The sequence below is a fragment of the Coniophora puteana genome (assembly GCF_000271625.1).
Source record: "Coniophora puteana RWD-64-598 SS2 unplaced genomic scaffold CONPUscaffold_1, whole genome shotgun sequence".
NCBI classification, from domain to species: domain Eukaryota; kingdom Fungi; phylum Basidiomycota; class Agaricomycetes; order Boletales; family Coniophoraceae; genus Coniophora; species Coniophora puteana.
This window is the reverse complement of record NW_006913053.1, coordinates 964926-990933: the sequence shown is the minus strand read 5'-3', so window position 1 is coordinate 990933 and position 26008 is coordinate 964926. Positions and strand designations below refer to the sequence as shown.

At 51.3% G+C, this 26008-nt stretch overlaps 11 protein-coding genes across 11 annotated transcripts; 4 read left to right on the top strand and 7 right to left on the bottom strand.

Annotated features, from left to right (window-relative positions):
* Positions 1–1610: 1610 nt before the first annotated feature.
* On the bottom strand, positions 1611–3015 carry CONPUDRAFT_140875 (uncharacterized protein; the record flags this gene model as incomplete). Its single annotated transcript, XM_007764914.1, has 10 exons — positions 1611–1640; positions 1695–1735; positions 1963–2043; positions 2286–2318; positions 2393–2423; positions 2492–2517; positions 2567–2663; positions 2802–2821; positions 2890–2899; positions 2956–3015. 10 exons carry the CDS (start codon positions 3013–3015, stop codon positions 1611–1613), a joined length of 429 nt encoding a protein of 142 aa, XP_007763104.1.
* Positions 3016–3863: 848 nt separating this feature from the next.
* On the bottom strand, positions 3864–5308 carry CONPUDRAFT_148306 (uncharacterized protein; the record flags this gene model as incomplete). Its single annotated transcript, XM_007764913.1, has 14 exons — positions 3864–3917; positions 3970–4010; positions 4067–4177; positions 4238–4333; positions 4390–4444; positions 4494–4570; positions 4620–4652; positions 4708–4738; positions 4788–4813; positions 4866–4962; positions 5019–5051; positions 5099–5118; positions 5174–5183; positions 5249–5308. The coding sequence occupies 14 exons, from the start codon at positions 5306–5308 to the stop codon at positions 3864–3866; spliced, it is 744 nt and encodes a 247-aa protein (XP_007763103.1).
* An 898-nt stretch (positions 5309–6206) lies between these two features.
* On the top strand, positions 6207–6692 carry CONPUDRAFT_45075 (uncharacterized protein; the record flags this gene model as incomplete). The annotated part of the gene is made up of 3 exons (XM_007764304.1): positions 6207–6335; positions 6388–6515; positions 6578–6692. 3 exons carry the CDS (start codon positions 6207–6209, stop codon positions 6690–6692), a joined length of 372 nt encoding a protein of 123 aa, XP_007762494.1.
* A 260-nt stretch (positions 6693–6952) lies between these two features.
* On the top strand, positions 6953–8334 carry CONPUDRAFT_148304 (uncharacterized protein; the record flags this gene model as incomplete). Its single annotated transcript, XM_007764912.1, has 3 exons — positions 6953–7224; positions 7277–7374; positions 7439–8334. The coding sequence occupies 3 exons, from the start codon at positions 6953–6955 to the stop codon at positions 8332–8334; spliced, it is 1266 nt and encodes a 421-aa protein (XP_007763102.1).
* A 223-nt stretch (positions 8335–8557) lies between these two features.
* CONPUDRAFT_44143 (uncharacterized protein) lies at positions 8558–9214 on the bottom strand (the record flags this gene model as incomplete). Its single annotated transcript, XM_007764236.1, has 2 exons — positions 8558–8908; positions 9110–9214. Coding segments are annotated over 2 exons (456 nt in total), but the record flags the coding sequence as incomplete, so codon positions are not given.
* A 1050-nt stretch (positions 9215–10264) lies between these two features.
* CONPUDRAFT_46529 (uncharacterized protein) lies at positions 10265–10729 on the bottom strand (the record flags this gene model as incomplete). The annotated part of the gene is made up of 1 exon (XM_007764406.1): positions 10265–10729. A coding segment is annotated over one exon (465 nt), but the record flags the coding sequence as incomplete, so codon positions are not given.
* Positions 10730–12858: 2129 nt separating this feature from the next.
* Positions 12859–13206, bottom strand: CONPUDRAFT_148302 (uncharacterized protein; the record flags this gene model as incomplete). The annotated part of the gene is made up of 1 exon (XM_007764911.1): positions 12859–13206. The coding sequence occupies one exon, from the start codon at positions 13204–13206 to the stop codon at positions 12859–12861; it is 348 nt and encodes a 115-aa protein (XP_007763101.1).
* Positions 13207–13842: 636 nt separating this feature from the next.
* On the top strand, positions 13843–15317 carry CONPUDRAFT_114323 (uncharacterized protein). The gene is made up of 7 exons (XM_007764910.1): positions 13843–13983; positions 14035–14153; positions 14244–14405; positions 14493–14568; positions 14631–14762; positions 14821–15023; positions 15087–15317. The coding sequence occupies exons 1-7, from the start codon at positions 13914–13916 to the stop codon at positions 15294–15296; spliced, it is 972 nt and encodes a 323-aa protein (XP_007763100.1). The 5' UTR covers positions 13843–13913; the 3' UTR covers positions 15297–15317.
* Positions 15318–17631: 2314 nt separating this feature from the next.
* Positions 17632–18486, top strand: CONPUDRAFT_78645 (fungal hydrophobin). The gene is made up of 3 exons (XM_007764553.1): positions 17632–18071; positions 18133–18291; positions 18345–18486. The coding sequence occupies exons 1-3, from the start codon at positions 17973–17975 to the stop codon at positions 18390–18392; spliced, it is 306 nt and encodes a 101-aa protein (XP_007762743.1). The 5' UTR covers positions 17632–17972; the 3' UTR covers positions 18393–18486.
* An 828-nt stretch (positions 18487–19314) lies between these two features.
* On the bottom strand, positions 19315–19673 carry CONPUDRAFT_148300 (uncharacterized protein; the record flags this gene model as incomplete). Its single annotated transcript, XM_007764909.1, has 2 exons — positions 19315–19352; positions 19430–19673. The coding sequence occupies 2 exons, from the start codon at positions 19671–19673 to the stop codon at positions 19315–19317; spliced, it is 282 nt and encodes a 93-aa protein (XP_007763099.1).
* Positions 19674–21610: 1937 nt separating this feature from the next.
* Positions 21611–25960, bottom strand: CONPUDRAFT_161012 (uncharacterized protein). The gene is made up of 5 exons (XM_007764908.1): positions 25841–25960; positions 25529–25686; positions 24832–25476; positions 23419–24784; positions 21611–23364 (listed from the first exon to the last, which is right to left on the bottom strand). Exons 3-5 carry the CDS (start codon positions 25060–25062, stop codon positions 22016–22018), a joined length of 2946 nt encoding a protein of 981 aa, XP_007763098.1. The 5' UTR covers positions 25063–25476; positions 25529–25686; positions 25841–25960; the 3' UTR covers positions 21611–22015.
* Between the last annotated feature and the right edge of the window lie 48 nt (positions 25961–26008).

Genomic DNA, 26008 nt, shown 5'->3' with positions numbered 1-26008 from the left:
GTACTTACATTGGACACCTGTGTGTTTCTAGCAGCATACTCAGCTTCTTCGGGTGAAAGCGTGGTCGTCATGAGAGCAATATTTTCGAATTGGAAGAAGAGAATGAGACCTTTGTATAATAGATAAGACAGCGCTGCCAATATAAGTAGCAGCGCAATGCGCCAGTGCACGGCGAATCTCGTTTTATATAGATGTGAATGCGTTGGTTAACTTAGACCGAGCGCTGATGCAGATGATCAAAAGCGCATCTTCGAATAGAGGCTATGTATAGGGCGTACAGCTTGCTTCTATCATGTTCATGGCAGTCAATCCCAGTACTAACTGACATATTTCAAGGACCGTACCACGGTACGGAGTATCCCGCTGGACGATTCTGGACCGAACGGAACTGGTTGACCACTCACATGAAGTTCGAGCTCAGTGCCGTCAGGAGTAGATTCTCACCGAGAACTCGATGCAGTGTCGGAGGAGTGAACTTGAGATGCGAGGTACTGATCGGAAGCAGTTTAATCCCAGAGAACTCGTGGAAACAACACTCAGGGCTTGGGCGGCCCGGATAACGTCTACGAAGAGGCTACGTTTGGTCTGACCGCATGGAAAGATAGCGGGTCTATTTGCAAGTGATCTCATCGATATTTCCTTGTCAAGGCACCGAGTCAGTAAGGAGGAAAAGGCAGTATGCACATGAGATCTAGCGAGTCGATTAATTAGCTGACTCGACCTCGAGGCAATGCAAGACAATAGTTGCTGAGTACGATAAGTCCGCACGACGGCCGCCAGCATCAATTTTCCAATACATTGACAAGTACTTCACGAGGTATTATCTGGTCCGCGGAGCAGAGGAGGAGCACAAACGGGCAGGAACTCACGCGTGTGGTCAAAGAGCCAAAGGGCGGGGCGGAATGATGTTTACGGTCTGATCTTCCGACTGTGCGTTTAACCAAAGTGACTGTTGCATGCAAGTTGAAGCCGCTTTGATACGGCGCATCTCGATTTGAGGTCCGCTGATTGTTGCTGTGCTAGATCGATCGCTACTAATGGCGTGCGATACTATGGGATAATCTATATGAATTGATTGATGTGTCTTAGCCATGACGCACATTGTTATGAAACACGTTTTCAATTCAGAGTTGTAAGGTTTGTTTCCGTAAATCAGTTGACTGGATGCACCTCCGGTCGATCATAGCTTGACAATGGCAAGATCAGGGCGTTGCAATAGACAGCTCGGACGCTGGCAATGAAAGTGCCCCTGGACGGAATCATTTTGTACGATCGAAATAAGCTGCAAACAAGGCGAAGTTATATTACTGAAAGCTCCAAGCAGTAGTTGCCTCTATAGGGAATGGCGTAGCTATCACATGGAGTTGTCCGAATGGTCACTGAGCTATAATGGATGAGCCTATTTCGATCCAAGTAGAATTTACGCACGGAGACTGAAAGCGTGGCTCAGATAATTGTGCGGGTATAGTAGTATCGCCAGGCTCGTCCCTGTCTCTTGCATCGGCCATCCATAAATTTCTATGCATCCTAGCAGCGAGTAAAGACTGAAGGATGGACTGCGAGCTACGGGAGGTTTTTATATTCATAAAAGTCATCGTATGTGTTAGAACTCACTCGCCAAGCAATCCGCTGTATCCGTACTAATATCAATCAATGGAGCAATCAATCCAAATGACTAAATAAACTTAACAAACCTTGAGCGAAAGCATCATTACAATGTTCACAGTCACTAAACCTGAGCAAGAGCATATGTTATCACCCCGCTCGCAGAAAGATGGGATGATTTGGGCGTACTCGAACTAAACGCAAAGTAAAAGAAATTATGTTGAACCAGTATGCGAACAAGGATACCCCTGGCGTGCTTATATTTCCCAAAGGTGCTGATTGCTGTAAAGACTGCAAGCTCTTACAGAGGTTTAGTGTTTTGGTAGAGCCTCTCAATACGAAACCGATGATTCTTACCTAGGTCTAGGATAAGTAAGAGGCCAAAGATGATTACGATATAGTTCCCTTGCTTTTCGGGGAAACATCCGACCATAAATCCTGATGGCTCAGGAGATAGAAGCAGAGACAATGAGGCAAGAAGGAAAACCTGCAAAAAGACCAAACATCAGAACTACAGTATATCCTAACTTCAGTGTTTAACTCACGATGAAAGGTGTTAGCACGAAAACCAGTATCTTCTTGCTCAAGGCCCACAAGGCATAAGTTCGGACAATGAACATAGCTGTGGCTTTCAGTACACGAAATGGCCATTTTGAACGTGAGCTTCTGTAACTACTGACTTTGCGTGCAGACAACCAACAATGCAGAAATAGCTATAAGATAGAAAGGATATGATCTTGAGTCTGGGAGAACACATCATGTTTTGCGACAGCTTGAGTGCCCTCACCTGATTCTGGCATCGAAATCGTATTACAAACCTGGATAGGCCCGCAAGGCCTCAACCCGTAAGAAAATCGCAGACTCTTTGATACAATACGATCGTCACCTGAGGTGAGCTATTTTTGAGATTCACTGTAGATTTCGTGATCTATCATCCTGTTTACCGAAGGCTATGACGTACCATATCCGTCTATTGCAATCACGCACAGCGTTGAACCAAGGACGATGACGTACAAGAGCTTCAGCTTGCCCCTCTTTGCCTTGTGGAGGAAAAAGACCTAAGAGAAGGTGAAACCAAACGCATACCCTTGATCACTATTTCTGACCTCTTCATGAAAGCTGAGGCAATAATGATATACCTAAGATATCAAATGCTGGCATGAAAGTTCTGATAACGATTGACTTTGGATGCTTACCCAGAGGCAGACTGTTGAGACTATCGTAGAACATATACCATGCAGTATTCACCGTGGCGGTTCAGCAGCAACGATTGCATGCACTTACCGAATACATACTAGATTGAGATAACGATGAAGCATAACCCAGAGAATATACAAACATGATACCCACGTTGGCTATTTGAATACTTCGTAAAGCGTACTCAAAGTCTTCCCGTGAGAGCTCTGCCATGGTGAGAGGTGCTATCTGAAATACGGGCCTACAAAGGGCCTCTTATAGGGTATCCAGTGCTCTGTAACATTGCCAGGACGAAACAAGAGCTGATGATCAGAAACGAGGCTCATGCACTGCGATGTATCAACCGCAGTAGTCAGTGCCGATGATGTTGGAGATATTAAAAGGTTTACAGCATGTTATCGCGTATTGGCTCAGCCAAAGCCAACGGGAGCTAATAGGCTGGTCACGTTTTGAACGGCCATTGCCGGAAGGAAGAGTCTTCAAACCAAGGGTTAGATGTTGCGCCGGAGGAATCAAGCAGACAGCAGCGACGGATGATTTTTGCACATCAGATACCTCGTAGTAAACTCCGAAATGCCACACATCAGAAAAAACACAGCTGTTGTCTATTTCGGACTGCAGAGGTAACAAAGACAGCGATCTTTAAGGCTGAACAGGAAAAAGGTCCCATTAAGCTTGGGCATGTTTTATCAATCATGGGTTTTGGACTTGCGAGGAAATCTCACCATATTCGACGACGGCGGAGATCCATAATTACACATCAGGCCAAGTATATGAACGACACATTGTTAGTTACAACTCTCAGCTCACACAATCCCTACTGATCTGCGCTGCACTACTGCATCTGACGTCAGTTGGCGTGGACGAACGGCAGTACGAGCGGATAGGAGCTCACATATGCACCGAACCAAAACGCATGTCAGAGAGTTGCATGATTAAAGTCTCATCTTCTAACCCTTCGTGATCGTGCGCATGCCAAAGTGACCGCTGCATCCGAGTAGCAAGAATGCAGTGCATTACAAGCTGAAGACTAGAAGGACGGTATCAGTCTTTTCGTTAAGTTAAGAGGAGGTGCAAATGGCGGCTGACTTGTCTAGCATTCCGCTGTACCCATACTGTGGATGATGCGTGAGCTATTCAAATGAGCCGGGACCTTTGTTTGCTTACTTTCAGGCTGACGACAGTGATGATGTTCAGTATAGAAAAGACTAGTAGCACCCTTTGTTAAATGCGCCAAGAAGCACGCTCTAGGAAAGGTACGCACATAGACCGCAGACGAAGTAAAAAACGTTGTGCTGGATCAATGTTCGTGCTAGATCACCTCTCGCATACTGATGCACTTTGATTACACGTATGACGGTGAGGGTAACAAGCTCTTCATTTCAGCATCCTAAATCAGATCCACGAAGATGAACCATGTAAACCTTGCTCCTACCTAGCTCGAACACGATCAAGAGAGCGAATGTAACCGCGAATAGATTTCCTTGTTTCAACATGAAACAGCCCGTGATGGATATAGGAAGCGATACGACTGGTCAGACAATCAGTCAACTTACACCCATTTACGACCGAGGGAGATGCTCTTACATACAGTAGTGCCGTCGGGCACGAAGACGATGCCTATAGCAGCAGCGGCAACAGTCTAAGAGTATAGCTCAGCACAAACGACGAAACGTACTATGAGAACCCACAATAAACGTCGTTAACACTAGGTCTAGTATTCGCTTGTTCAAGCCCCATAATGCGTAAGTTCGGACTATGAACATGGCTGAAGCGAGGTCACCAAAAGGGACACGCTATGTCGGAATCACACTTACATTCTGCGCACACTATCATGAGCGCGTTAACAGCTGCACATGTCATGATTCTGGTGAGCTTCCCCTAAATTGGAGAACAAAGGCTTACCACCGGCTGGCGTGCCCAGAACATTGCATTGCTAGAGCAATCGTCAGTCGACGCCTTGATCGTTCACAAAAGGTCCTCACATTGACAGTGTTATGCTTCAAGTACTCTTTAACCCGATGAATCATGGTTCAACTATAAGCATATGGAGGAAGACTCACTGGGTCCCCATATTCCAAGCATCGCAAAGGGTAAGCTACGAGTAGCGATATACAGCACCTTGACTTTGGTAAGATTCGAGTTACGAAGGTATCGAATCTGAACGGGTCATGCGTCCGTATCACTGCCGCGGTGCGAGCAGCGTTGTTGCGTACCTCATCATCAAGCGTTAAGAAGTAGTCGTACAGCTTTCGACAAATTAGCCCTAGTGTCAGTGTTCCAGGGAACTACGTACCCATATGGTGATGACCGAGACTGTCCAAAGTCGTCAACGAGCTCGGTTCCACAAGGTGGTACAGTTGATGCGTACCATACGAGTACTGCCTCGTGCCCAGGCGATCAGAGCCGCCATATAAGATGAACGAAGGGCTATCGGAGAACTCACATTTGCCGTCTGAAAGGACTGTGCAGCATACGCTAGCTCATTGTCGGTGAGCGTTGCCATTGAGATACAAAAGGCCCATTACAGCCTGCGCGTGCATCAAGGCAAGAGAACTTATAAGACCCTCGGCGCCATAGGGACTCATTTGGCCGTGCCAATGGGGTCGAGCTGCGGGCCGCCCAGGTTTGTGACCCGCATTACAGCTTGTCGCACCCCTAGAGAAAGGTTTTCTAAGGTTCAATTATGCGGGTTCCGACCGTCCCGTGTTGGGAATAATTAGCTGGTGGTTTCTGATGGGAAAATAGCGGGTTTACGACGATGATCTGCGCTCGAGGAGGCAGTACTAGGTCGCACTGCAATGAAACGTCGTAGAAACGTGGTCCAGCATGTACAAGGCGCAGAACATGTCCTTCGTTAGGGAAAGGCTGCTTGACGTTGACTAGTCGATCGCGACTCATTCAGTCGTAATGAGGAATGGACGGAGAAAATTTGGAGAATGTGCGTTGATAGTGGAACTGCCTTGAGGCACGAAATCGTTATCGTGACCTTGAGAGAAATCCGATACCCAGGCTCTCAGATCCAGACTTCATGCTTACAGCTGCCAACAACAGGCCGCAATCGGTTCAATTTGCTCTAGCTGAGGCTGAAGGCATAGCCTATCTAAGACTAGTTTTGTTGGGGCCTTCCGAATTATAGGGATTTCTGCCTATGAGAGACTAGGGCCGATGAGACTTCGAGTCGACAATGGAGTACAATCAGGCCGCGTATCCTTGCCAGGAAGCTGGGTTTGTCGTACGGAGAGACGTCGATTCTAGAGCTTTCCTGTGGGGTGGGGCATACAAAGCTCGAGGTCAGTGCTGGTACGTTGAGTAATGAGTTCAAGTTGTGGCGACCGGCAGGCGACAAGCTTAAGCGAGGTCGCGTCTCTAAGTTTGCGTCTACGATCCACCATCCCATACTTATGAGTACCTCTACTATCCCATCCAGCTTATTTGAAAGCCTCTACGAAAAGCTGAGTGTGGTCTTACAGCTCACTCAGTCATCCGAGGGAGTCACGACACCGCAAGCACGACAAGCACTCCTCCAAGCTGTCAGTCATCCCGTCGCCAAGGCTTCTCCATCTCATCACCTTTTCTCTACAGACAAACGACTTCAAGAATGCCCTTTCACAAGCCAAGGATTACGCATCGAGCTTACCTGGAGGCGAGCTGTCCGTGATGGATCAGGATGAGGTCATTGAGATGCTGACGAAACTCAAAGAACATAAGAGGTGCGCTCGCGCTAAGCAGTTAGGTGCTTTCCCGTAGCCTGACGGTCAACGCCTGAAACCAGGGAGCAGCTTGCTCAGTTTTCATCGCGTGCACTTGGGTCGGATCAGCCCACGGACAGTACAGAAGGGGGTACCATGGACATCGACTCCACCGCGTCGACTCCAGTCGCATCTTGAACATGAGACGGTGAACCTCGCAGGATCGTTTCAAATCTACCCAAGTGTGTCGGGCAGCCTTTAGATGCAATCGTCCTGATAGGCTTCCCCATCCCTGACTTGCACCATCGCCTTGAGGGCTGCCCTACCTCCACACTTCCTGCCGGCCTAGGAAGAGACCTATCTCGCACCCTCCGTCGCTGTCCACTCTTTTCTGACTCTTCATTATGCTCTCGGCTCTGGGTAATCTCCACCGCGGATACTTTCCTTCCATGTTGATCATGGCTGGCTTCTTACATGATACCCGCTCGACGTCTCTCGACCTCACTTGGAAAAGTCCCAAGCATAACCACAGCTACTTGGCTGGGCACGTGTTTCAGGCGGAATGGACAGCCAAGAAGTCCCTTGTCTCCCCATCGTTTCGCCTTTGTGTACAGAGCGATAATGATTCAGACGACTCGAATTCGAGGAGGTCCCAAGGCGATGACGACGATTGCGGAGACTCTGTTTGGCCGTCTGTTGAGCATGACGGAGATTCTTATACGGCTTCGCTGTGAGCTTGTCCCTCATCTTGCGGTTTCAACAACTTCTCATGAAAATTGTAGTATGGCCCCCAACATCACTGAAGACCAATTGGAGATGTACTTGCAATTGCGTGATGACTTTGGGAAAGAGGCAACTTCTCCGCTTTTCACACTGAGCTGTGAGTGCTGCCTCGTCGTCTCGACGTTTCATTTTACTGATGGCCCATTCCCCGGTTTATTCAGCTGCTGCTCCGGCGAGTTCGGACGCATCAACGGATAGTGGAAGTAACAGCACGTCTCTAGAAAACCCATCCTCCAATAGCCCGACATCCAAGCCATCCAGCTCTGCCAAGAAAACGGGACAACCTTCACCGAAACATTCCGCCACCAACTCGGAGGTGTCTGACGACAAAGCCGACCCTTCCTCATCCTCACCTACTGTGGCTTCCGACAACGAAACCGCGGATTTGCCAGTTTCTTCACCCACCTCGCCCGCGTCTGACTCCTCTGGTCAACCTGATTCTGACGCCCTCAGCCCTGCACTGGCACCAACTTCCTCCCCCGATTCTTCAATACCGCTCGATGACAGCCCGCAATCAATCCTCACCAAACCATCTGCCTCCTCCGTCGCCATCCTCGCGGTCCCACTCTCCCTCCTCGGCCTCATCCTAGTTGCATCATCGATCCTGGCATGCCACCACCACCGCAGCATGGTCCGCGCGCGCAACGCAGATCGCGACCGGCTCGAGCGGAGCGCGAGCTTCGTCGCCGCCACTGCCGCACTGAAGACGCACGAGTCGCTCCGGGCCGCGCGGATCGAGGTGCCAAGGCGAGTCGAGAAGCGAATGGAGCTCGACGACATCGTCAGTCTCTACGAGTACGAGCACGACGAGCCTCCGGCACGGTGGGTACACCCGGACGCGTTGGGCATCTATCATCCGACGTGGGGTGCGCCGGGCGTCAAAGAGGGTAGGGTTGAGAAGGAGAGGGAGGTGTTCGACGATGTCCCGCTCACGCCGCGGCTGCCGCGCAGCAATGGTTTTGCAGCTGGTCTCGCAGAACTTGCGAGGCATGATTCACCGCTGCCACCGCCTCCGGCGCTTATACCTGGGGTGCTCGTTCGGCCAAGGCCAAGATGAAAGGCGATGTATCAGGGACAAAATGATTGCATGTATAGTACCAAGCCGTGTGGTTGTAGGTAATACATTTTTTGTTCCTCACAGCAGGATCTATGGGGTACACAGTGTGGTATCAAAGAGGTATAACAATACACGTCGAGAAACTTCTTTTTTCGCAGCTGGGTCGCATTCAAAGCACTGACGCGCTCCCTCCATCTCCTAGAGTCTCCTTCAAACATTGTCCTTAGGTCTCGGCAAAATGCATAAGCTTCAGCAACCTCGCCATCTCGCTTTCCTCCGCCGCCCTGTCGAGGCTCCGCTCGTACTTGGCCGAGCGCCCAAAGTCGATGAGGCGGAACGAGTACTTGTCGCTAAACATGCGCCCGAGGGGCCAGTCCGTGATCGGGCCGGCCTGCACGAGGATGTTGCGCTCCGCGAAGGAGTTATGCAGCCAGCCCTCGTGGTGGAAGCGGAGCAGCAGCGACGCGCACTCGTTTCTGTCGTCCGCGCACAGCGTGTCGACGTCGATGGGCACGCCGCAGTGCTCGAGGAGGAGGATGGGACTCAGATAATCTGGGAGCGGGTCTTCGGGCTGCTCCTTGGCTTCTGCGCCTGGGCTTTTCATGTTCATGTCATCTTCGGTCGTCTCTTTACCTTCACCTTGTCCTTCCTCCTTGTCTCCAGCCTCATTTCCGTCTTCGCTTTTCTTCTCTCCTCCCTCGTCCTCGTCCTCGTCCTCGTCCTCGTCCTCGTCCTCTGATTTGCCCTTCGCGGCAGCTGGTGCGGGATCAGGCACATAATACCCATAAAACTGCGGCACGAGCGCCATAACCGGGACGGGGTCGTGCAGCGGCGCCATGACATTGTACCCGCTCCAGTGCTGGAAGAAGTGGTCCGGGAACAGCTGATAGCTGCGCGCCTCGCGCGCGAGGTGTGCATCATTCTGCTTCGAGAGCTTCGCTGCGACGAGCACGCGAGTGTATGCGTGCCAGAAGCCCCGCGCGGACTCGAAGTGCTCGCACACGGGCGGCTTCCCCGCGGACTGCCACTCGATGTCGGGGTGGAGCTGCAGGCAGTGGCCCTCGTACGTCACTTTCTGGTGCACGACGGACGGGTTGATGAGATAGGTTTCTTTATTGGCGCTCTTGGTCTTCTCCGCAGGCGAGGCGTCAGCCTCTTTGGCTTTGCCCTTTCCTTTGTCCGTTTGCGTGGGTTGGGCATCCTTGGGCTCCTCGGCGGGCTTGTTGCGGCTTGCGTCACGACTTGTCCTGCTGTCTCTTTCTGCCTTCGCTGCTGCGCTAAGCCCGTCCTCCTCCCAGCGGTCGGTCTCGTCATCCACAAAGGCCAACGTGCGGCGCGGTTCACTCTCGTACTCCACACTAAACTTGCCACAGTTGTTCCACACACTCTCGACATCGTCATCAGGCTGAGTCTCCGAGGCACCGGCCTCATTCGCGTTCTCTTTCGCCTTGCGCTTGGCCTCGACGCGTTCTTCTGAGATCTTGACGACAGCCTCGTGTACCTTCCTCGACAAGCAGTTCTCGCAGATTCTCTCCTCCATCAGCATGTCCTTGGGCAGCTCCAGCTCGACCTTGTACACGGCTGAGTGGTGTCCCTCCCCGAGGTGCGCAACCGGCGAGATATATACGTGGGCCTCGGGGAGCTCCATACGCGGCGCGCGGCGCGGCGGCAAGATGGCATGGACGAGCGGCATGTCGGTGCTGCCCTCTTTGACCTCTCCAGCCATGAACCGGTATATCTCGCGCGATCCCTCGAGCTCCTTGGTCTCCTTCTCCGCCGCGTCTCGGGACTCGCGGACTTTGGCCTCGCCTGCCTCGGATAGACTGAGTGTGTATATGCGCGTTATATCTTTCATCTCCGTCCACGGCTTTGGTTCTTCACGCTTCGGACGCTCGGGCTGTTCTGAATCCGAGTCGAAGTCTTCGGAAGAGACAGTCAAGAGGTTCCACGGATCATGAACGATAAGCTTCTTGGGCAACAAGTGGAACGGGATCCGCTGCTCGAGCTTGGGCCTGGGGCGAAACCCTTCGAATGGCACGCCGCCGAAGCCTGCATTGAGGAAATCGTGGTCCATGACGAGCCTCCCGATGTCGCACGGCGGCAGCTCCTTCGGGTCCGCCTCCTCGTCCGCCCACGCGATCTCGTCCTTGGCGTGCTCGAGCTCGCCGAACTCGCGCATGGTCTTGGCGAGCCGGCTGCCCGTGGATATGGTGGACAGGTACGGGCTGTCCGGGATGCGGCGGGTCCTGTAGAAGTCGTAGAGCGTAGCGCCCCAGAGATTCATGCCGTTGGGCGCTTCCTTGCCACGGAGGGGCGAGGGCTTGATGACCTGGCCGTTGGGGTCGCGCGGCCAGTAGCGGAAGATGACGCGGTTGCGCGTGTCGTCGGGCCTCATCTCGTCTCTGAACCACTTGGGGACAGTATGTAAGTCTAGTCGGGCCAGATCATCTGTTCTCCTGTCGGTGGCATCGGCGTTTTCTCTGTGTAGGGGTCGCGTATTAGCATGTAGCACCTGTAATGGTCGGGTGGCTTTACTTTGTCGCAGGTGTTTCTTCCTTTTTATCTTCCTGTGCAGAGCTGGTGGATGGATTAGTGGGGTTCGTAGGGGGGGTGGCATCGTGGGCCCGAGCTTGAGCTTGAGCAGCAGCACGCTTTCTTGCCTTGTCCTTCTTCTCCTGGGCATTGATGAGAAACCCACGCTTCATTCTGAAAGGATGTCACGTTTTTGGTCAGTTGAGGCTTGTAATCTGGTGCGAATGTGTGTATATGCGGAAGAGACACTTGAAACTGGCTGTATGCGAGGGGCACAAGAGAGGGGGTGCTCGGGCTCAAAGGAATGGTCGAGATAACATCTTGAAGACGCGTTCCATCGCGTGTAGAGGGCTGAAATTGAATCGCTGCCACAAACACGGACCAATACTCTCTTTGTCCATTGTTCAGCCATAAAAGTCTCAGTTCGAACCATCTGCTCTGACTCGACGTGTGAGATCCTTCACAGGGGCTAATTCCGGAAGTTTTACTCCCCTTTTCGGCTCATGAGCATGAGTCATACCGAGACCTTTTATCAAATCCTTCCCTCGAATTGTCCATCTACATACCTTGCTTCTTAGAACATATCGCACTCCGCAATCGCTGATACCGCTTTACCTTCCCTCCTGTAACCACAGCCTTTTACACTAGCCTCGGTTCGGTCTTTGGAAAACAACACCTTCGGGGGAAACCAGTCACTTGAAGGATGCCAACTGCTATATCATGATCTCAAGAGTTCGACGGGACCTTCTCTTACCGCTCAAGTCTTCTCGGATGCCCGGGCGGTGATGGGTGGAGCTGTACCGACTCCAGGAGCTCAAGATCTTCTTTCGTCGTTGCATCTGCTACCGTTTGCATCAGTTCTTCCATCTTCCCCAAGTTGTCATAAACATGATGCGAGCCAACAGCGCACACAGGTAGGCTCAAACCGTCAGCATTCAATATTCAGTACTCAGTAGGTACTATAACGATACTTCGTGTGACGGTTTCAGCATTGTCACCAAATACCCCCTGGGATGTATCATAAAAGCCGTGATGCTGTTTTTTTTTACAACTGAGTCCGCTCAACACCTCACACCACAAGGTGCGACAATACATCCGAGAGACATAGGAAACATGATGGAGACCCGGCGTATGCAGTGAGTACAGCTTAGTCATGAATAAGGAAAGGCCAGGACGTCCTACAGAACTGTCCTGGCGAAGCTCGAAGGTATGTTTCGGCGAATGTCATTCATCACTAAATCGGGGGAAAATTTTCGGGGCATAATGGAGACTATGAGTATTATAAGATGACCGTTAATAGAATTGTGTATGATCGTAATTGGCGACGATTCAACATCGTTTAAGTGTTAGCCCACTATCTGATAACGGGATTATCATATCATAGGGATCTTATCATTAAGTACCATATGGCAGTGAGCTTACCATGGACCAAAATTCAAGATAAAATCTATCGCGATATGTTGAAGCATAATAATCCGAATGTCATATCAAATGTAATATGAACATTCGATTATAAGAAACTGTTCATAAACCGGTTAGCTACTATCTGAAGACTACAATGCATCAAATTTCAAAACTCAGCCTCATCAGTTATTGCTTCGTCCTCATCCAAGATATCTCCCTCGTTTACCTGTTCTGCAGTATCCATACATCACTTTCCACCCAAACCTCCCTCGCCACCCTTTCTCTCCCTGGCAGCCTGTGGATTACACCCTGCTGCTGTAAGTGACACGCGTGAGGAGCCGTCACGTGATTATGTCGCAAGATTCCGTATAACTACATAGTACATCAGCCTCTGTCCGTACTCTGTACGATTAGTGTCTCGCTTTAATTCATTTGTTTTCTCAACCTCTTGTTCCTCCGCTCGTCTATCTCCTCTGCCCCTTTATCATCCTCACCCTCTTTGTTGTCGCCAGCCCGATCCACCCTCGCCCTCGACGTCCTCCTCGCTGTACCCGAGCACACAGGCCATGCAACCAGCCACGCGCTCGTCTACCACGCCCTGGACTCGTCCCGCGTGCGCGTCGAGCCCACTAGGCGCTTCGTCCTCCTCCAGAGCTGGACCCTCGCCTTCTCCCCTGACTCTGCGTCTTCCTCGCCATCTATATCCGCAGCCAGCTCCGCGGCATCATCCAGCTCGGCGAGAACAGGAGACACGAGCACGACCTCGAGCGTATACGAGACCGAGGGAGGCGGGTCGGCGGCTGGTGGTACGGAGGGAGGTGCGGTGGCTCCGTCGACGACGTACAAGCACGGCATTCCGCTCTTCAGGAGCCTGTACACGCTGCTGCGCATTCTCCCTGCCTGGCGCTTCTGCAAGCTGCTTCGCGGGCGACGCATGCCTGGGCTTAATAAGAGCTGCTCTCGTATATTGCTCATACTGTACTCATCCTTTGCAGATGCTAGCCTCAATATATTCTCTTGTATACTGTATTGTCTGCTGCAGAGTGTACTATATTAATTGCAATGAATTTCTTGGTATTGAAAACCTTGTCGTGATTGCAAGTCGTTATAATGCACGTGTTGTGAGTTATAATAGCTGTGAGTACCATATGTTATTATCATGCCGTATCTGCTAATGATAACACGCCCCTTCGAGTAGATTATAGATTCTTTGCTATGATCATATCCCTGTGATCTTTCCTGCATGCTAAAAACGGACTTTACATGCTACTCGTGTCGGAGTCTCACCATTTCCCTGGTGTATGTTTGTCATGATCTGTGATGTCGGTCAAGGTCATTTACTTATCATTCATCCCCTCATTTAGTGATGTTGTGTGCGAATTGGTCATTCATCACGCATATTTAGCCCTTCAAAGCCCCTTTCTCAGATCTCAGAGTGTAACGTTCACTACTGCCGTGGATATTGCATGGCCTTCTGGTCCCGCCGGGCTCGCCTCTTTGGGGAATGATGAAGCACTGGTGTTGCATGCGTCCAATGAGCTGTTTTTCTTGCAGGCCTCTTCATCACAAGAGCTATGTGGTATAAGTTGTGAGCCCTTCTCAGGTAAGACTCCGTCATACCGCCTGCCTGACCACATCATTCGATGACTCCCAACGGTATCTCGCTCGACATGGCCTCTATATTAGGACTCGCGCTCGAGAGCGTACTCTATGGTTTGCACATACATTTTCTTCTCTTCGGGCACCCTTCTTAAATCTTCAAAGGGATTTCATTACTTCTGTTCGCTGGAACCATCTGGGTTCTCTTCACTAGGGACAGCCCAAAGCGTGTCCTGGCTTGTAAGCTTGTCGTTTCCCTCGCTCTCTTTGCTCTGAGTACCGCTGTGCGTGTCTTTCTACCTGGCTGGCGTTAGCCATGTGCAATGTCTGCGGTACACTAACAAACCTCGGCCCGTGTGCACCCCATTCCTCAGTACTGGATCGTGGATGTGATACGGTGCATCGAGGGGCTAGTCCTCTATCGTGACTCCTACCTTGGCGGGCCAAATGCGTTCTTCGCGGACCGGGCGCAATGGACGTTTGCGGTCCAGAACCTGCTATATTTACTTCAGACTCTTGTCGGAGATGGCGTCGTGGTAAGTCACCGAGCTCTCAACCTTACTCTCTAACCAACGAACCTTCGTCTATTTTCCTCCGGTTCGGTGCGTGCCTTCATCTATCAGATATTCCGGTGTTATGTTGCGTGGCAATCATGGAAGGTTGTCGCGTTACCACTTGTACTCTGGGTTATCGTCGCTGGTGAGTGGTAGGATATGATTATTGACAAGGCATGCGGATCCTGTGCTCAAGGCTTCTTCTAGCAACGGGAGCAGGGACTGTTTATACCCTCATTCATAACAAGGATGGAGAGAACGATATATTCGCGTCCGAAACGGGACTACTGATTACACCTTTTCTTGTGTCGAGTCTGGTTGCAAACGTGTTCAGTACATGTGAGCTATTGGTATATAGGTTGATGATCCCGAAACTCATCAATAATATCTTCTGCAGCGCTACTAGTATACCGCCTATGGGTCGTCGGCCGCCGGGCTGAACGCCTGATGCGGCAGAGCATAGGATACCCACATCGCTCTATGATAGCCCCGCTTGCCCGCATCTTTGCTGACGCCGGACTCCTATACTCCATCACACTGCTCGCGGTGCTTCTGACTTTTGTCACGCAAAACCAGGGACTGTATGTTACCCTCGACCTTGTGCGTCTTCTCTTTCACACCTTTTACTCACCAGAGCTTGGAAAGCTTACCACACAAAATAAGATCATGCCCATAATATCTATCACGTTCTACATGGTCATTTTGCGGGTCGAAACACGCACAACGAGTGGGAACATAACGCGTGGGTCTGGTCGCGCGCCGAGGGATAGCAACACCACTCAGACTCTGGAGCATCGTCCAGAGGGAGGTGGGAGCTCCGGCAAGTACTCATCGATGTCAACAATGTTGACTGTGTTATTCCCTGCAAGTTGACGTAGCGGGACTCAAAGGAAGAATAGAGGCCTGCTGATGAAAAGTTTCAAGTGCGTGTAATGGCCTCGAAGGTGATCTATGCGTAGCTAGTTAGTTGGTAGGCTCAATAAGACCCTTTACATAATAACATGTGCTGTTCTATAAGGGATCTTTTCCAGTACTGCCATGCAATTCTTACGTCACTTGTTCACGCCAGGAAGGCGCAGTTTTGACGGGCTATCTTCAGACCATCCTGCCCTCGTAACTAGATGAGAATTGCACCGATATCAATCGCTGTACAATCATCTATTTAGCCTCGCTCGCTGAACCATTTGGGTGCAGATTGATGGTAGTGTTACTGTTATCACGAAAGAAGATTATCAAAGATGCGTGACGCTGGTCTGCACGTATAGCATGATATTAGTGATGAGTTCCGATAGTGCATCATAATGCATGCAGTAATGCAGGCAATGCAAAGTGATGAGCACGGCTGACAACGACGTTGCTGTCAACAGATAATACGGTGTGTTCATTGCTCTTCCGTCCAAGGGACACTTATCGCAACCGCTCGCCGCCCTGTATGGGCCTGTGGGTCTCGACAGAAGGCGGCGTGGCCTCTGCTCAGCAGTGAATTATTAATTTGTCGGGTGTACTACTAGCAATATTGTGCTGTGCAACCAGCTAAGTGCTTCAGCTAAAGCTCAAGGGATCAGTATCAATGCGCGGAGTGTGGCCGGTCTAGCCAAACCATCAAACAGCGGCAAAGTAGCATAAAAGATGCAATGGTCGTTCGGCTTTTTTCGCGCCACTCCTTTCACATAAGCCACCATCACATCCGAACACGAAACATCGATGTAACAGCTACCCACATGCACAGCGAGCGTGATGGCAGTTTAGTATGTGGTGAGCATGGTAAAACAACAGATGTAAAGAAGGGCATGGAAGACCTCCAGGACTTGCCTTAGATATGCACGGTATACCTCTGGAACACCGGCGCCTTTGTTCAGTGCGCTCCCTAAATGCGCCCCAACCGCCAGCCGATCCACAAATCCGCGTCGATGCGAGGACGTTTACATCATTAAGCCTGGCTCAACGCCAACTAATTAAACGCTGGCTGAGTTAACAGCCTGTTAGATAAAGCGCATAGTATTCATGATCTAGGAGTCAGGACCAGAATAACCAAGTTCCCTTCTGTTTATATGATCATTTGTCCACCGCGACTTGCGCTAAAGCAAGGCCCCTCGTATATTGGATATGACCAGGCCACATCTCGCGGTCAGGAATCGAGAGAGGCATACGGAGTTTGGACGAGTCGCCTGGTACCCCTGACCTTGTGCCGTCCACGGGGATTAAGAACGTATTTCTGAGAAGACAATTGGCCGTGATAGGTCTGGTGCTATCAGTGTCGGTCACTGCTAGTAGTAGGTACTGCCCGGGCCCGTTCTACGTTCAGGACGCGATTGATCGTGACTGAGGTAATCCCTGATGATTCCCTGGCTTGTAGGAAAAGTATGTGAATGCTTCAGTTCGCAACTGAGTCGAACTGACGCGGCAGCAGCCTGAGGAAAGTTTCGACTCCTTGTTTGCGACTATTTACGGAGATATTCGCTGTTTGTTGTCGCGTTCTTTGGCGTCTCAACCTTTCTGAGTGTTCCCTTGTCTTCCCCTAAACAGCATCACTGGAAGCTTTTCATATCATTCAAATCTAATCCATTGGAACTGGTTAGGTGCAAGGACCTCCAATGCAAGGCTGTCTCTGAAAGGCGTCTCTCGCACTCCGCCTCTCGGCCGCTCCAAACAAAACCATTTTTCTTGCGAGAGAAATATCTTCGCGAGATATTCGTTCCGTCATTCATTACGTCCCTAGTTCACCTTGTTCTATTGAAGGTCGATACTGACAGGGAAGATGATGTAGATTGGCATGGTTGCCCTTGTCGCTCCAACTCCATTCGTACTTGAAGTCTCTGCACACATTCTCTGATCATTTCCGGCCAGTCCCGAGGAGCACCGAGAACAAGTCCCGCTGAGGCTCAATTCGAGAGAAGCATCATGTTTGAACACAATGGAAGCTGCTTAAGAAGTTTGCTTCTCGCATTCAATCAGGATTGCTCCGTGCCTTTCGTATTGGGGCTTCGCTTGCTTTCCTCACGGTGGTCCATGGTGGCCTTGCGGAAATGAATAGGGTATCCTTCCGGAACTCCCTTTTATTGATCTGCCGAGTGTTCTCCTGAACTTCTGAGAACCCAGCAAGGTCCCTTGCCTTGGCTGAACTGATGAAGATTTCTAGTCCTCACCGTCAACTGAACGCGATGGCGGGCTTCAGCCTCCCGAAACACAGCATTCCTCTAATAAAGCTGCGGCTTACCCCAAGGGCCAAAGAGTCGAGGCCAAGTCGAGGCTCTGTCGTGGAACATTCGAATAAGACGGCGATATTCCCCAGCACACGAATTCCGAATTACCTGACATGCGTTGACAGGGTCACTGTGGTGTTCCTGGATAATCCGTTGGCTACCAGTGGTCGAGAGCGGGTCTCTAGGGCAAATCGCGCCGAAACTCCATGACCCTGACATGAGGCGGAGGACGGGGAAAAGCAGACCCATATCCGAAAACATATAAAATGCTGCCTGCATCAGCCAATATTCCCTCAGACCAGCACTTGCCCTCTGTTCTTCATCTTTTCCACTCTCACTCATCACCATGCGCGCCTCCACCTTCGCTGCTCTCACCCTTGCTGCCGTCGTCGCCGCCGACCAATGCAACACCGGTTCGGCTCAGTGCTGTAACTCAGTCAAGCAGGTGCGTGTCCACCTCGCACGTTTTGTCAGCAGCGAACTAAGTCTTCCTTTCCGTTATCTAGGCTGATGACGAGAGTCTCACCGGCATCTTTGGCCTCCTCGGCATCGTCGTGGGGGAAGTTACTGGCCAGGTCGGCGTTGACTGTTCGCCTATCGGCGCTCTTTCCTCCGGCGGTGGTCAGTGCAACCAGCACCCCGTCTGCTGCACGAACAACACATTCGTACGTATCCTCACTTAACTCTGGTTCGCTTCCCCTGCTAACTTCCGTTGCAGAAGGGCCTCGTCAACCTTGGCTGCTCCCCCATCAACGTTGGTCTCTAGAGATAGATTTGGTATAGAGTGGTTATTATTTGGCTTGATACCTATAGTCTCGCATTCGAATAATACTTCTATTTAACTTGGTAATCGACTGGCCAATGCGTGAGCGACGTGTATGCTTTTGAGAGGTGATGTGATATATCCAACTAAATTGCACCCATGAGTAGTACTGACGGTGTAAGATCTTGGTTGGACAAGACTTGAGATTTGAGGGTGTGGATTGCAGTGGACGTTGGCGGTGCCGCGGCGCCTGATTCGAAAGATTTTTACTTCGGGTTCTGAGGTTTCCCCGCGGTTCCTCGACACGGAGTCTGGAGCCTTTTCAGCGGTTCGATCATCGTCCACACGTGTTCGGGGATAAGGAAATCGATCCAGACCGGCATGCCACGTGGTCCTCATGAAGTCGTACCTCGCCGCTCGGTACACAAGGGTACATAGTTTCATATTTTTTTTTTTTCCTTTTTCTTTTTCCAACTTGCTCATCTACCGCGCTGTAAAGAGATTCTAGCGGTATTGCTGACTCCTTCCACAGTTTACTGACTAGCAACAATGGCCATATTATACTATGATGATCTCCTAAGTGTGAATGTCTTCTAGTCTGGCGAGCTCTCCAACATCACTAAATGGGTGGGGAAAGTTTGACCTTTATACCGAGTGATCACCGTTATAATATCGTCGTCGAGACATTTGTGTATGATCACGGATGGTGACGCATTCCCATTGAGTTAACATATCGTTACAGTGTGGCAGTGAATTTCGGCCGAACACCATGTCGCGGACACTTTACCATTGATCGAAATTGATGATCTTGCTCGTACATTGGTTAGTCGAATATAAAATACGGAGACCATTTCAGAAACAAAATTATCATTGAGCTATAAGTTCAACTGCATATGGCAGCCACCGCTTGAGGTAGACACGAACACTAACGAACAATAAAAACGGTAGAGATTCGAATACCAGCTGACCTTTACAATGATGCGAAGCCGGTCGCGTTAGTGAGAGCCTCGTCTTCACCCAAAAAAGCCCTTCATCCGTACGTGCTGCAGTCTCTGCCTCAGCAAGCTCTGCTGTGTCTCCCTCTTCATCACTGGTATCACCGCTCTCATGCCCGTCCGTTTCCTCATCACTGTCTCCCTCCTCATTGTCGCTGTCTTGACCCGAATCGGTTGGTAGCTCGTATTCCTCGGCCTCGGGAATTGCGGCGGCGGCATCCAGAAGTTTCCGGTTCCAGTATGGGGGCAAATCGTGACCGATCGCACCGCCTCGGAAACGCATGAACATGTCTCTATCAACGAAACTAAAGTAATGTTAAATTAGTTTCTAGAATAGAAGAGACTTGGAAGACATACATGTTCACATAATAAAACGTACACTCATTGACGCTGTCAGGGTTTTTGGGTCCAAAGTGAATGCGACCTATGTGTCGCGGACATCACAAAACGTGCAGGGGGATGACGACGAGTTACAGACATTACGGACATGGTAATATTACTCACCAGTGACCAGACGATCAGTGTACTACCATGAATTCTGACACAAGGCTATATCATGATCAGATAAGTGAAAAGGCTGCTGCAGGACTTAAACACCGCCAAGACTGTTGATCGTCGCTCTCCTAAAAGTAGGTTCAAGAAGTTCCGTTTGGGGCGAGCGGCGATGAAGAACTGACTTGGAAGGCATAAGCTATCGATGACGCGCAGAAAGAAGCTCAGTCGAATTCCTTTGACCAATTGCAGCAGCTGGCCCGTGCGCGCGCTGCAATGCAAGAGTCAAGACCCTTCTTTATTTAACGGATTTTGAGATGCTTTCCTCCCGCCCTCGTTTGTCTCTTGCCACCACCATTGCCTCACGAGTCAGCATCCAACGTGGCCGCCAGCGCAACCCCTCCTTCTAATGGTCACAGTTGTTTGGGGCCCGCTCATTTCTCAATCCACGTCTTCTTGGGACCCTTCACGAGATCAAGGGCGTAACTATCTGTCCCCTACAATTTTCCTGACGTTTTCTGACTGTTTCTTTTTTTGAAAGGCTCAAAGTGCATTTCGGTGCCACTAGAGTTAGAGAAGTGATTGTTCAGACCTTCCCCCGCTGTGCGGGGGCTTGTTGAAGATGGTACGTTGCTTAGCAAACTTTGTTATTGACCATTGCTCTCGCTACTCGTGTATAGTACTAATACAACAATATACGCTGCTAATGGTACAGGGGGAAAACCACCGGCGAAGAGGACTGGCAACTAGGTATGTTATATCAGTGTATCATTGCGTCATTTCGCTCACGTCTCCTCCCTTCCCCGAGATTGTTTGTCCTGGGCCTGTGTTCCCCCAAACGTATGTTTTTATTTCTTACTCCCTTCCGACTGTCGGCTTCACGGTCTATAAGCTCTGCTTCTCTGCTCAGACTTCCTGCTCTCGTCTACTGCTGCTGCTCTCGTGCCATACCTGCTCTCGTGAATTGCTGCTGCTCTCGTGTATTTACCTCATTCATCGTTTTAACCTCGAATAATGCTACATGATGTACTATATAATATTCACAATGAATGTCTTGTCATTGGAATCATGGGCGAGATTGCGAGTCCTCATCATATGGCGTGAGCTTTTATCATACAGCATAAAACACCAGCTGATCTTATCATGTAATTATCATGCAGGCACCGTCAGCGGTAAGACAGCCATCAATATTATAATATCATCCGTGATCTGACCATTTCGCCATCTAATTTTGGTCTGATTTCCCATATGTTAAAAACGGACTTTACGCTCCACTCGTGCTGGAGGTTCGAAATATCATTAAGGTACGGTGTCAGTTATAACGGATTCTACTACTGCTCATGTACTTATATTCGGTCCGCCCATTTAGTGATGAACACGGAACGCGTATGTCGCCTAAGCCGCCCAAGAGTAAATTTCCAAGTCGGCTTTGCTCCCTTTTAATTGGCTGTCATGGAAGATACATTTGAACGCCATTTTGACATGGGCAAGGAACACCTAGTCCAATTTCCGTGTTGCTATTCTGTTGTGAAGATGGGGAATTCGCCGGCCTCCGATTCGGTGTTCCCCGGGAGCAAGCGACAGCCAAGGTGTGACATCTGAAGGAGCACCTGAAGATGGTGGTACGAAAAGTGTCAGATTCGAGTCCGAGATGGACCTTCAAAGCGATAGTTGTATTGGGGCATCGCGAGCCTAAGCGATTGGCTAAGTACTATACATCCAACCTAACTGTGTGAAGTAGCCCGTAACCTGTACCACCCTGTCGATTCAGATATATGCGAGTATTTACGACGTACGTTGAACGCATGAGCAAGAGCAAGAAAGACAACCATGAGCAAGAACAAAGTTCAACGAGAGCGGACCAGAAGATAAGTGTGTACAAGTAAACAATCATGAAAAGCAAGGGCTGAGAGTAATGTGCTTCGCCAGGCGTATGTAAGCGGTGAATTAAGAGAAATCTGGGTAGGTACGTAGGGTGCAAAAGAGCGTGAGATATCGACAAATGAATGTCCGATTTCAACTGGGGGTATAAACCTGTGTCCAATGGTTCCGGATGTGATATTCATAGCGTCAGTCGTAAGGATGAGTCCAACGTATCCCATCGTGTCATGAAAGCCAAACCCTTGAAATGCCGACATGTCAGGCGCGGATGGGAGCGCTGAAGCTCGACCTCGCACTGACAAACGCGCTAGTCTCGACCGACGCGGACGTGCTCACGCTGCCGATCTGGCGTCTATGCGCACGTGAGGGAGGCCGATAGAATATCTCCTCGCCGCGCTTGAGCATGTTCTGAAGCGCGCCGAGGCCGTCCCGGCGCTCCTGCTCTTCGCTCTCGCTGTCCTGCTCTTCTTCCTCTGTGCTGTCGCCCTCGTCTCCCGTCCCAGCCTCCTTGATCGTCTCGCACCCGCTCTTCTTTACAGGCTCAACGACAGACTCGTCAGAGTCCGAATGTTCCGAGGTATAGTCCTCAAACCACCCGCAGACGTCCCACCCCGATCCGCGCTTGCCGCGTCCGCCATCCATGTTCAGACCTCCGGAGTATCCACCAGAGCGAACTCTCTTATGCTCCTTCTCCGAAGAGCGTACAGACTGGACGAAGCCAGTGGTGAACTTGGGCGATGGGATAGGCGTAGGCAACGGCGTCGGGAGCTGCACCGACGTACCCAGCCCTGCCCTTATCTCACGCTCAGGTACCTCTGTGAGCTCGCCATCGCTCTCTGTGGCATCGCTCTCAGTAGAAGTCTCGGAAGGGTCCAGCCTGGTAGTTTGCTCGCTGTTAATGACGAACTTGGCCGTCCAGATGCTGATCGGCACAGACATCCGCAGACTGAGCGGGAGCGGCATGTCGAGTGTCCAGTCAACAGAAGGGGGCTGTGCGTTCGCCATCTGCGTCCCGAGCAGAAATTGGGGCAATGCATTCCCATCGCAAGAGTTGAGCGAGAGCGTCCAATCCGTGGTGGATGAATTGGGAGATGGAGGGGTGGAAACCGGGCCGGGGATGAACGCTTGCCTGGTAGGCCCGGTGAATAATACATCGGGCTCATACTTCGACTCTTGGGGTACATGGGTTCTTTGGGGATCCTGGGGTCTTTGGGGCTCCTGGGGTCTTTGGGGCTCCTGGATTTCTTCGGGCAAGGAAAGGTCGACATAGGACGTCGAAATGGGGGGATAATGAGCCGAAATATTGCGTGGCCAGCAGCCAGCTGGCACTGAAGAGAGAGAGAACCGCCTCGGCCTGGACGAGGATGGCGGAGGCCCCGAGGGCGTTGACTGAGGCTGAGTCGGGAGCGAGTTGCGTTTCCATTTTCTGAGAGGCTCCGACAGCGTTTGTTGTCCGGTGAATGTTGTTGACTTCGCTTTCATCGACCGCGCCGCGGGAGATGTCTTGGATTTTCTAGAGGAAAGCGAGAATGATCTACGAATTCTGCCCTTTTGCGGAGAATTCTCGGGCAATTCCACAGGATCGTGGTCAGCCTTGGTAGGAGCAGCTACGTCAACCAGACGTTAGCGAAAGAACGATAAGAGCAGGCGACGTTACTCACAAGTGAACAAAGCGCTGAGTATCGGAGAAGAGCGCAATCTCCCAGGCTTGGTAGGGGGCTTGTCCATCGACGACATCTGAGGCTGGCTGTTCGAAAGCGGCTTGCTGACCGGGCGGTTAATGAACGCGTTGTGAGGCGTTTCAGAAGTAGGGGTCTGTATCTGCACGCGCTTTGCATCTTTATGCACCGACGTGTTCAGCATCAAAATGCTCTTGGTGTGCCGTACCTCTGGGCCCGGCGCCGGTTGGGGCGTAGAAACGTAGCCTGGGATAGGGTCATCCTCGATCGTGCTGAACTTCGATCGCCTCGAGCCGTACCTCCGCCGAGTCTCGGTGCGCGCCGGCAAACTGGAGGATTGGGAACTAGGGGTGGCAGGCGGGCTGGGAAGACCGCTGGTCCGGCTGCTGCCGCCATCGCACAGCGCGCAGTTCGTGTTGTTCGTGGTCGCGGACGCAGAGGAGCGATGACCGCAGGATGCGAGGTTGGAGCCGTAGTCGGGCGAGAGTCTCTCAGTCGACTCTGGACGAGATGTAGACGGGCGGCGGGCTACGGGCTCAGGAGGCGTAGGCGTATGCGTCTTCTGACGCGTCGTATGTGCGTCAGTTCCGTACGCATTCTCACTGGACGATCGTGAAGGCTCGAAAGGGACGTCTTCAAGGATTGTCAGACCCCTTATGCCTAGTTGGGGGGCAACCGTATTAATGTTTTCCTCCGTGCACGCCATGAGCTGCTCAGTGGTGCATGCCGCCACTGGCGAGGCTGTCGATGCATCAGGGAATGGGTACGCCGTTTCTTCAGCCTGGGGTTCAGCAGGGGAAGAGGGAACAGGGGGCGTTTGCTCATTCCACGATGGCTGGGAGTACACGGACTTCTGAGAAATAGTAGAATAAGGGGAGGCATTGACGGATAGTTGGGAGTACTCTGAGGGTGATGAAACGGAGGCAGAAAATCCCAGCTCGGAGTCGGCAGGCATGAGTTCGGGATCCCCTGGGGAGATCTTCACTTGCAGGGTGTCGTGGAAGTTCTCTGCTGGGGAAGAGTGGCTGTATACGGGCTCAGGAGGGCCTTGATGGACAAGCGGTGAAGCCAGGGAAGGAGAAGGGAGGGACGAGCGAGGTGACTCTTCGGCCCGCGGAACAAGAAATCGAGTGCGACCAGGAGACCGTGCAGGCGACGGTTCAGCCGACTGTGGCTGAAGCAGCTGGGTGTTGATCGTGCTCAGGTTCAACGCATGCGGTCGCTTTTTCGTCTTCTTCGCCCGTAGCATAGGGGCCGGTGAGCTTTTCGCATTCATCAGTTCCCGTTGAGCATCCCATTCTTCAGCACAACCACTCGACTCCTCTTGAAGCGTCACTGCCAGACGAGCCTATATTATATGAGTATATGCGCATACAAAGTAATCTAAACACTCACGTTCTCAGCCGCTTGTCTACCAAAGCCGAGTGCTCCGAACTCAGACAAGCGAACCGTGGATGCTGACTTCTTGCTAGCTAACGTTTGACGCAGAGTTACCATGGAAGTTATACGGGGGTCAGTATAAGGAAGGGAAGGACAGCGCGGACGGGGAGTGTTTGCCGCCCCCGAGGCCGAGGAAGCTAAAGAGGCAGGAGACGCCGGTCGCAGAAAGCCTGCAAAGGTAAGCATTGTGGCTCGAGGAGTCGCTCCATTCTCAGCGCTCTGGTCATCCGCGTCATTGTCCGACGAAAGCGCAGTTTCGGTGGATTCATCGGCCTGAGCTGTGACATCTGTGAGGATCGAGTCAAAGAATGCACTACAGCGAGCACTCTGAGGCTCGTAAATGATTTCATTGTCGGAAGGTGGCTCCACATGGATCTCCGCATCAGACTCCGAGAACGAGGCCACATCGGATATGTCGAGGACGTCCCGAGTGGCATCCTTGGAACGCGGAGAGCTGTTGTCGAGGGAAGACGCCGACGCCTCGGGCGAGGAAACATGTAAACGATCTTGACGTGGGATGACGGACCCAAATGAGGATATGCTCGACGGTGAAGGGGGTTGGGCGGTAATTTCTAGGACAGGGGTGGAAGACGATGGATCCTGTAGGACGCGTCAGACGCGTGTAAGAGGTTATATGGGAGGACAGCGTCACCTGGGAGGTCTCGCCCGAGTTCCTGAGTGTACGACCGAAGAGCCATGTTCTCTGATAGGAAAGAGGGTTGCTGGCGCTGACATTCCTCAAGTGCACTCTGGACTGTCGTGATGGGCTGCGGTGGAACAGTTTATGCAAAGGAGAAGCGGGGGCCTCGTCTACGGAAGGCATATTAGCATGCGAGGTAGGTTACGAAAACGAGTGGAAGAGTTATATATGCCGAGGGAGGTAAGAGAAGGCGGAGGTCCGGGGCGAACGAGGAGGGGAAAGCAACAATGAAAAAGCCTCGTCAGGCTCGAAGATGAAACTTACGGCATCCTAGTCGCTTGCCGCCTCAGCGTTTTACGGCTATCTTGGTCCCATTCTCCGCTGTCGCTGCCGCCACCATAGCTTCTTTTCGCTACCTCCCAGCTTTCCTCGACCAGTCTCGACTGACGACACGAGGCATGGCTGATTCGATCTCTGTATGTTGTGTGGGGG

Coding starts and splice junctions, on each gene's coding strand:
- CONPUDRAFT_161012 (XM_007764908.1), bottom strand. CDS start 25,062: ATGCTTACCTTTGCAGGCTTTCTGCGACCGGCGTCTCCTGCCTCTTTA. Junction 24,785..24,831: donor GTAGACAAGCGGCTGAGAAC/GTGAGTGTTTAG, acceptor CATATAATATAG/GCTCGTCTGGCAGTGACGCT. Junction 23,365..23,418: donor ACTCAGCGCTTTGTTCACTT/GTGAGTAACGTC, acceptor TGGTTGACGTAG/CTGCTCCTACCAAGGCTGAC.
- CONPUDRAFT_114323 (XM_007764910.1), top strand. CDS start 13,914: ATGACTCCCAACGGTATCTCGCTCGACATGGCCTCTATATTAGGACTC. Junction 14,406..14,492: donor TTGTCGGAGATGGCGTCGTG/GTAAGTCACCGA, acceptor TTCATCTATCAG/ATATTCCGGTGTTATGTTGC. Junction 14,763..14,820: donor TGCAAACGTGTTCAGTACAT/GTGAGCTATTGG, acceptor TATCTTCTGCAG/CGCTACTAGTATACCGCCTA.
- CONPUDRAFT_78645 (XM_007764553.1), top strand. CDS start 17,973: ATGCGCGCCTCCACCTTCGCTGCTCTCACCCTTGCTGCCGTCGTCGCC. Junction 18,072..18,132: donor GCTGTAACTCAGTCAAGCAG/GTGCGTGTCCAC, acceptor TCCGTTATCTAG/GCTGATGACGAGAGTCTCAC. Junction 18,292..18,344: donor GCTGCACGAACAACACATTC/GTACGTATCCTC, acceptor CTTCCGTTGCAG/AAGGGCCTCGTCAACCTTGG.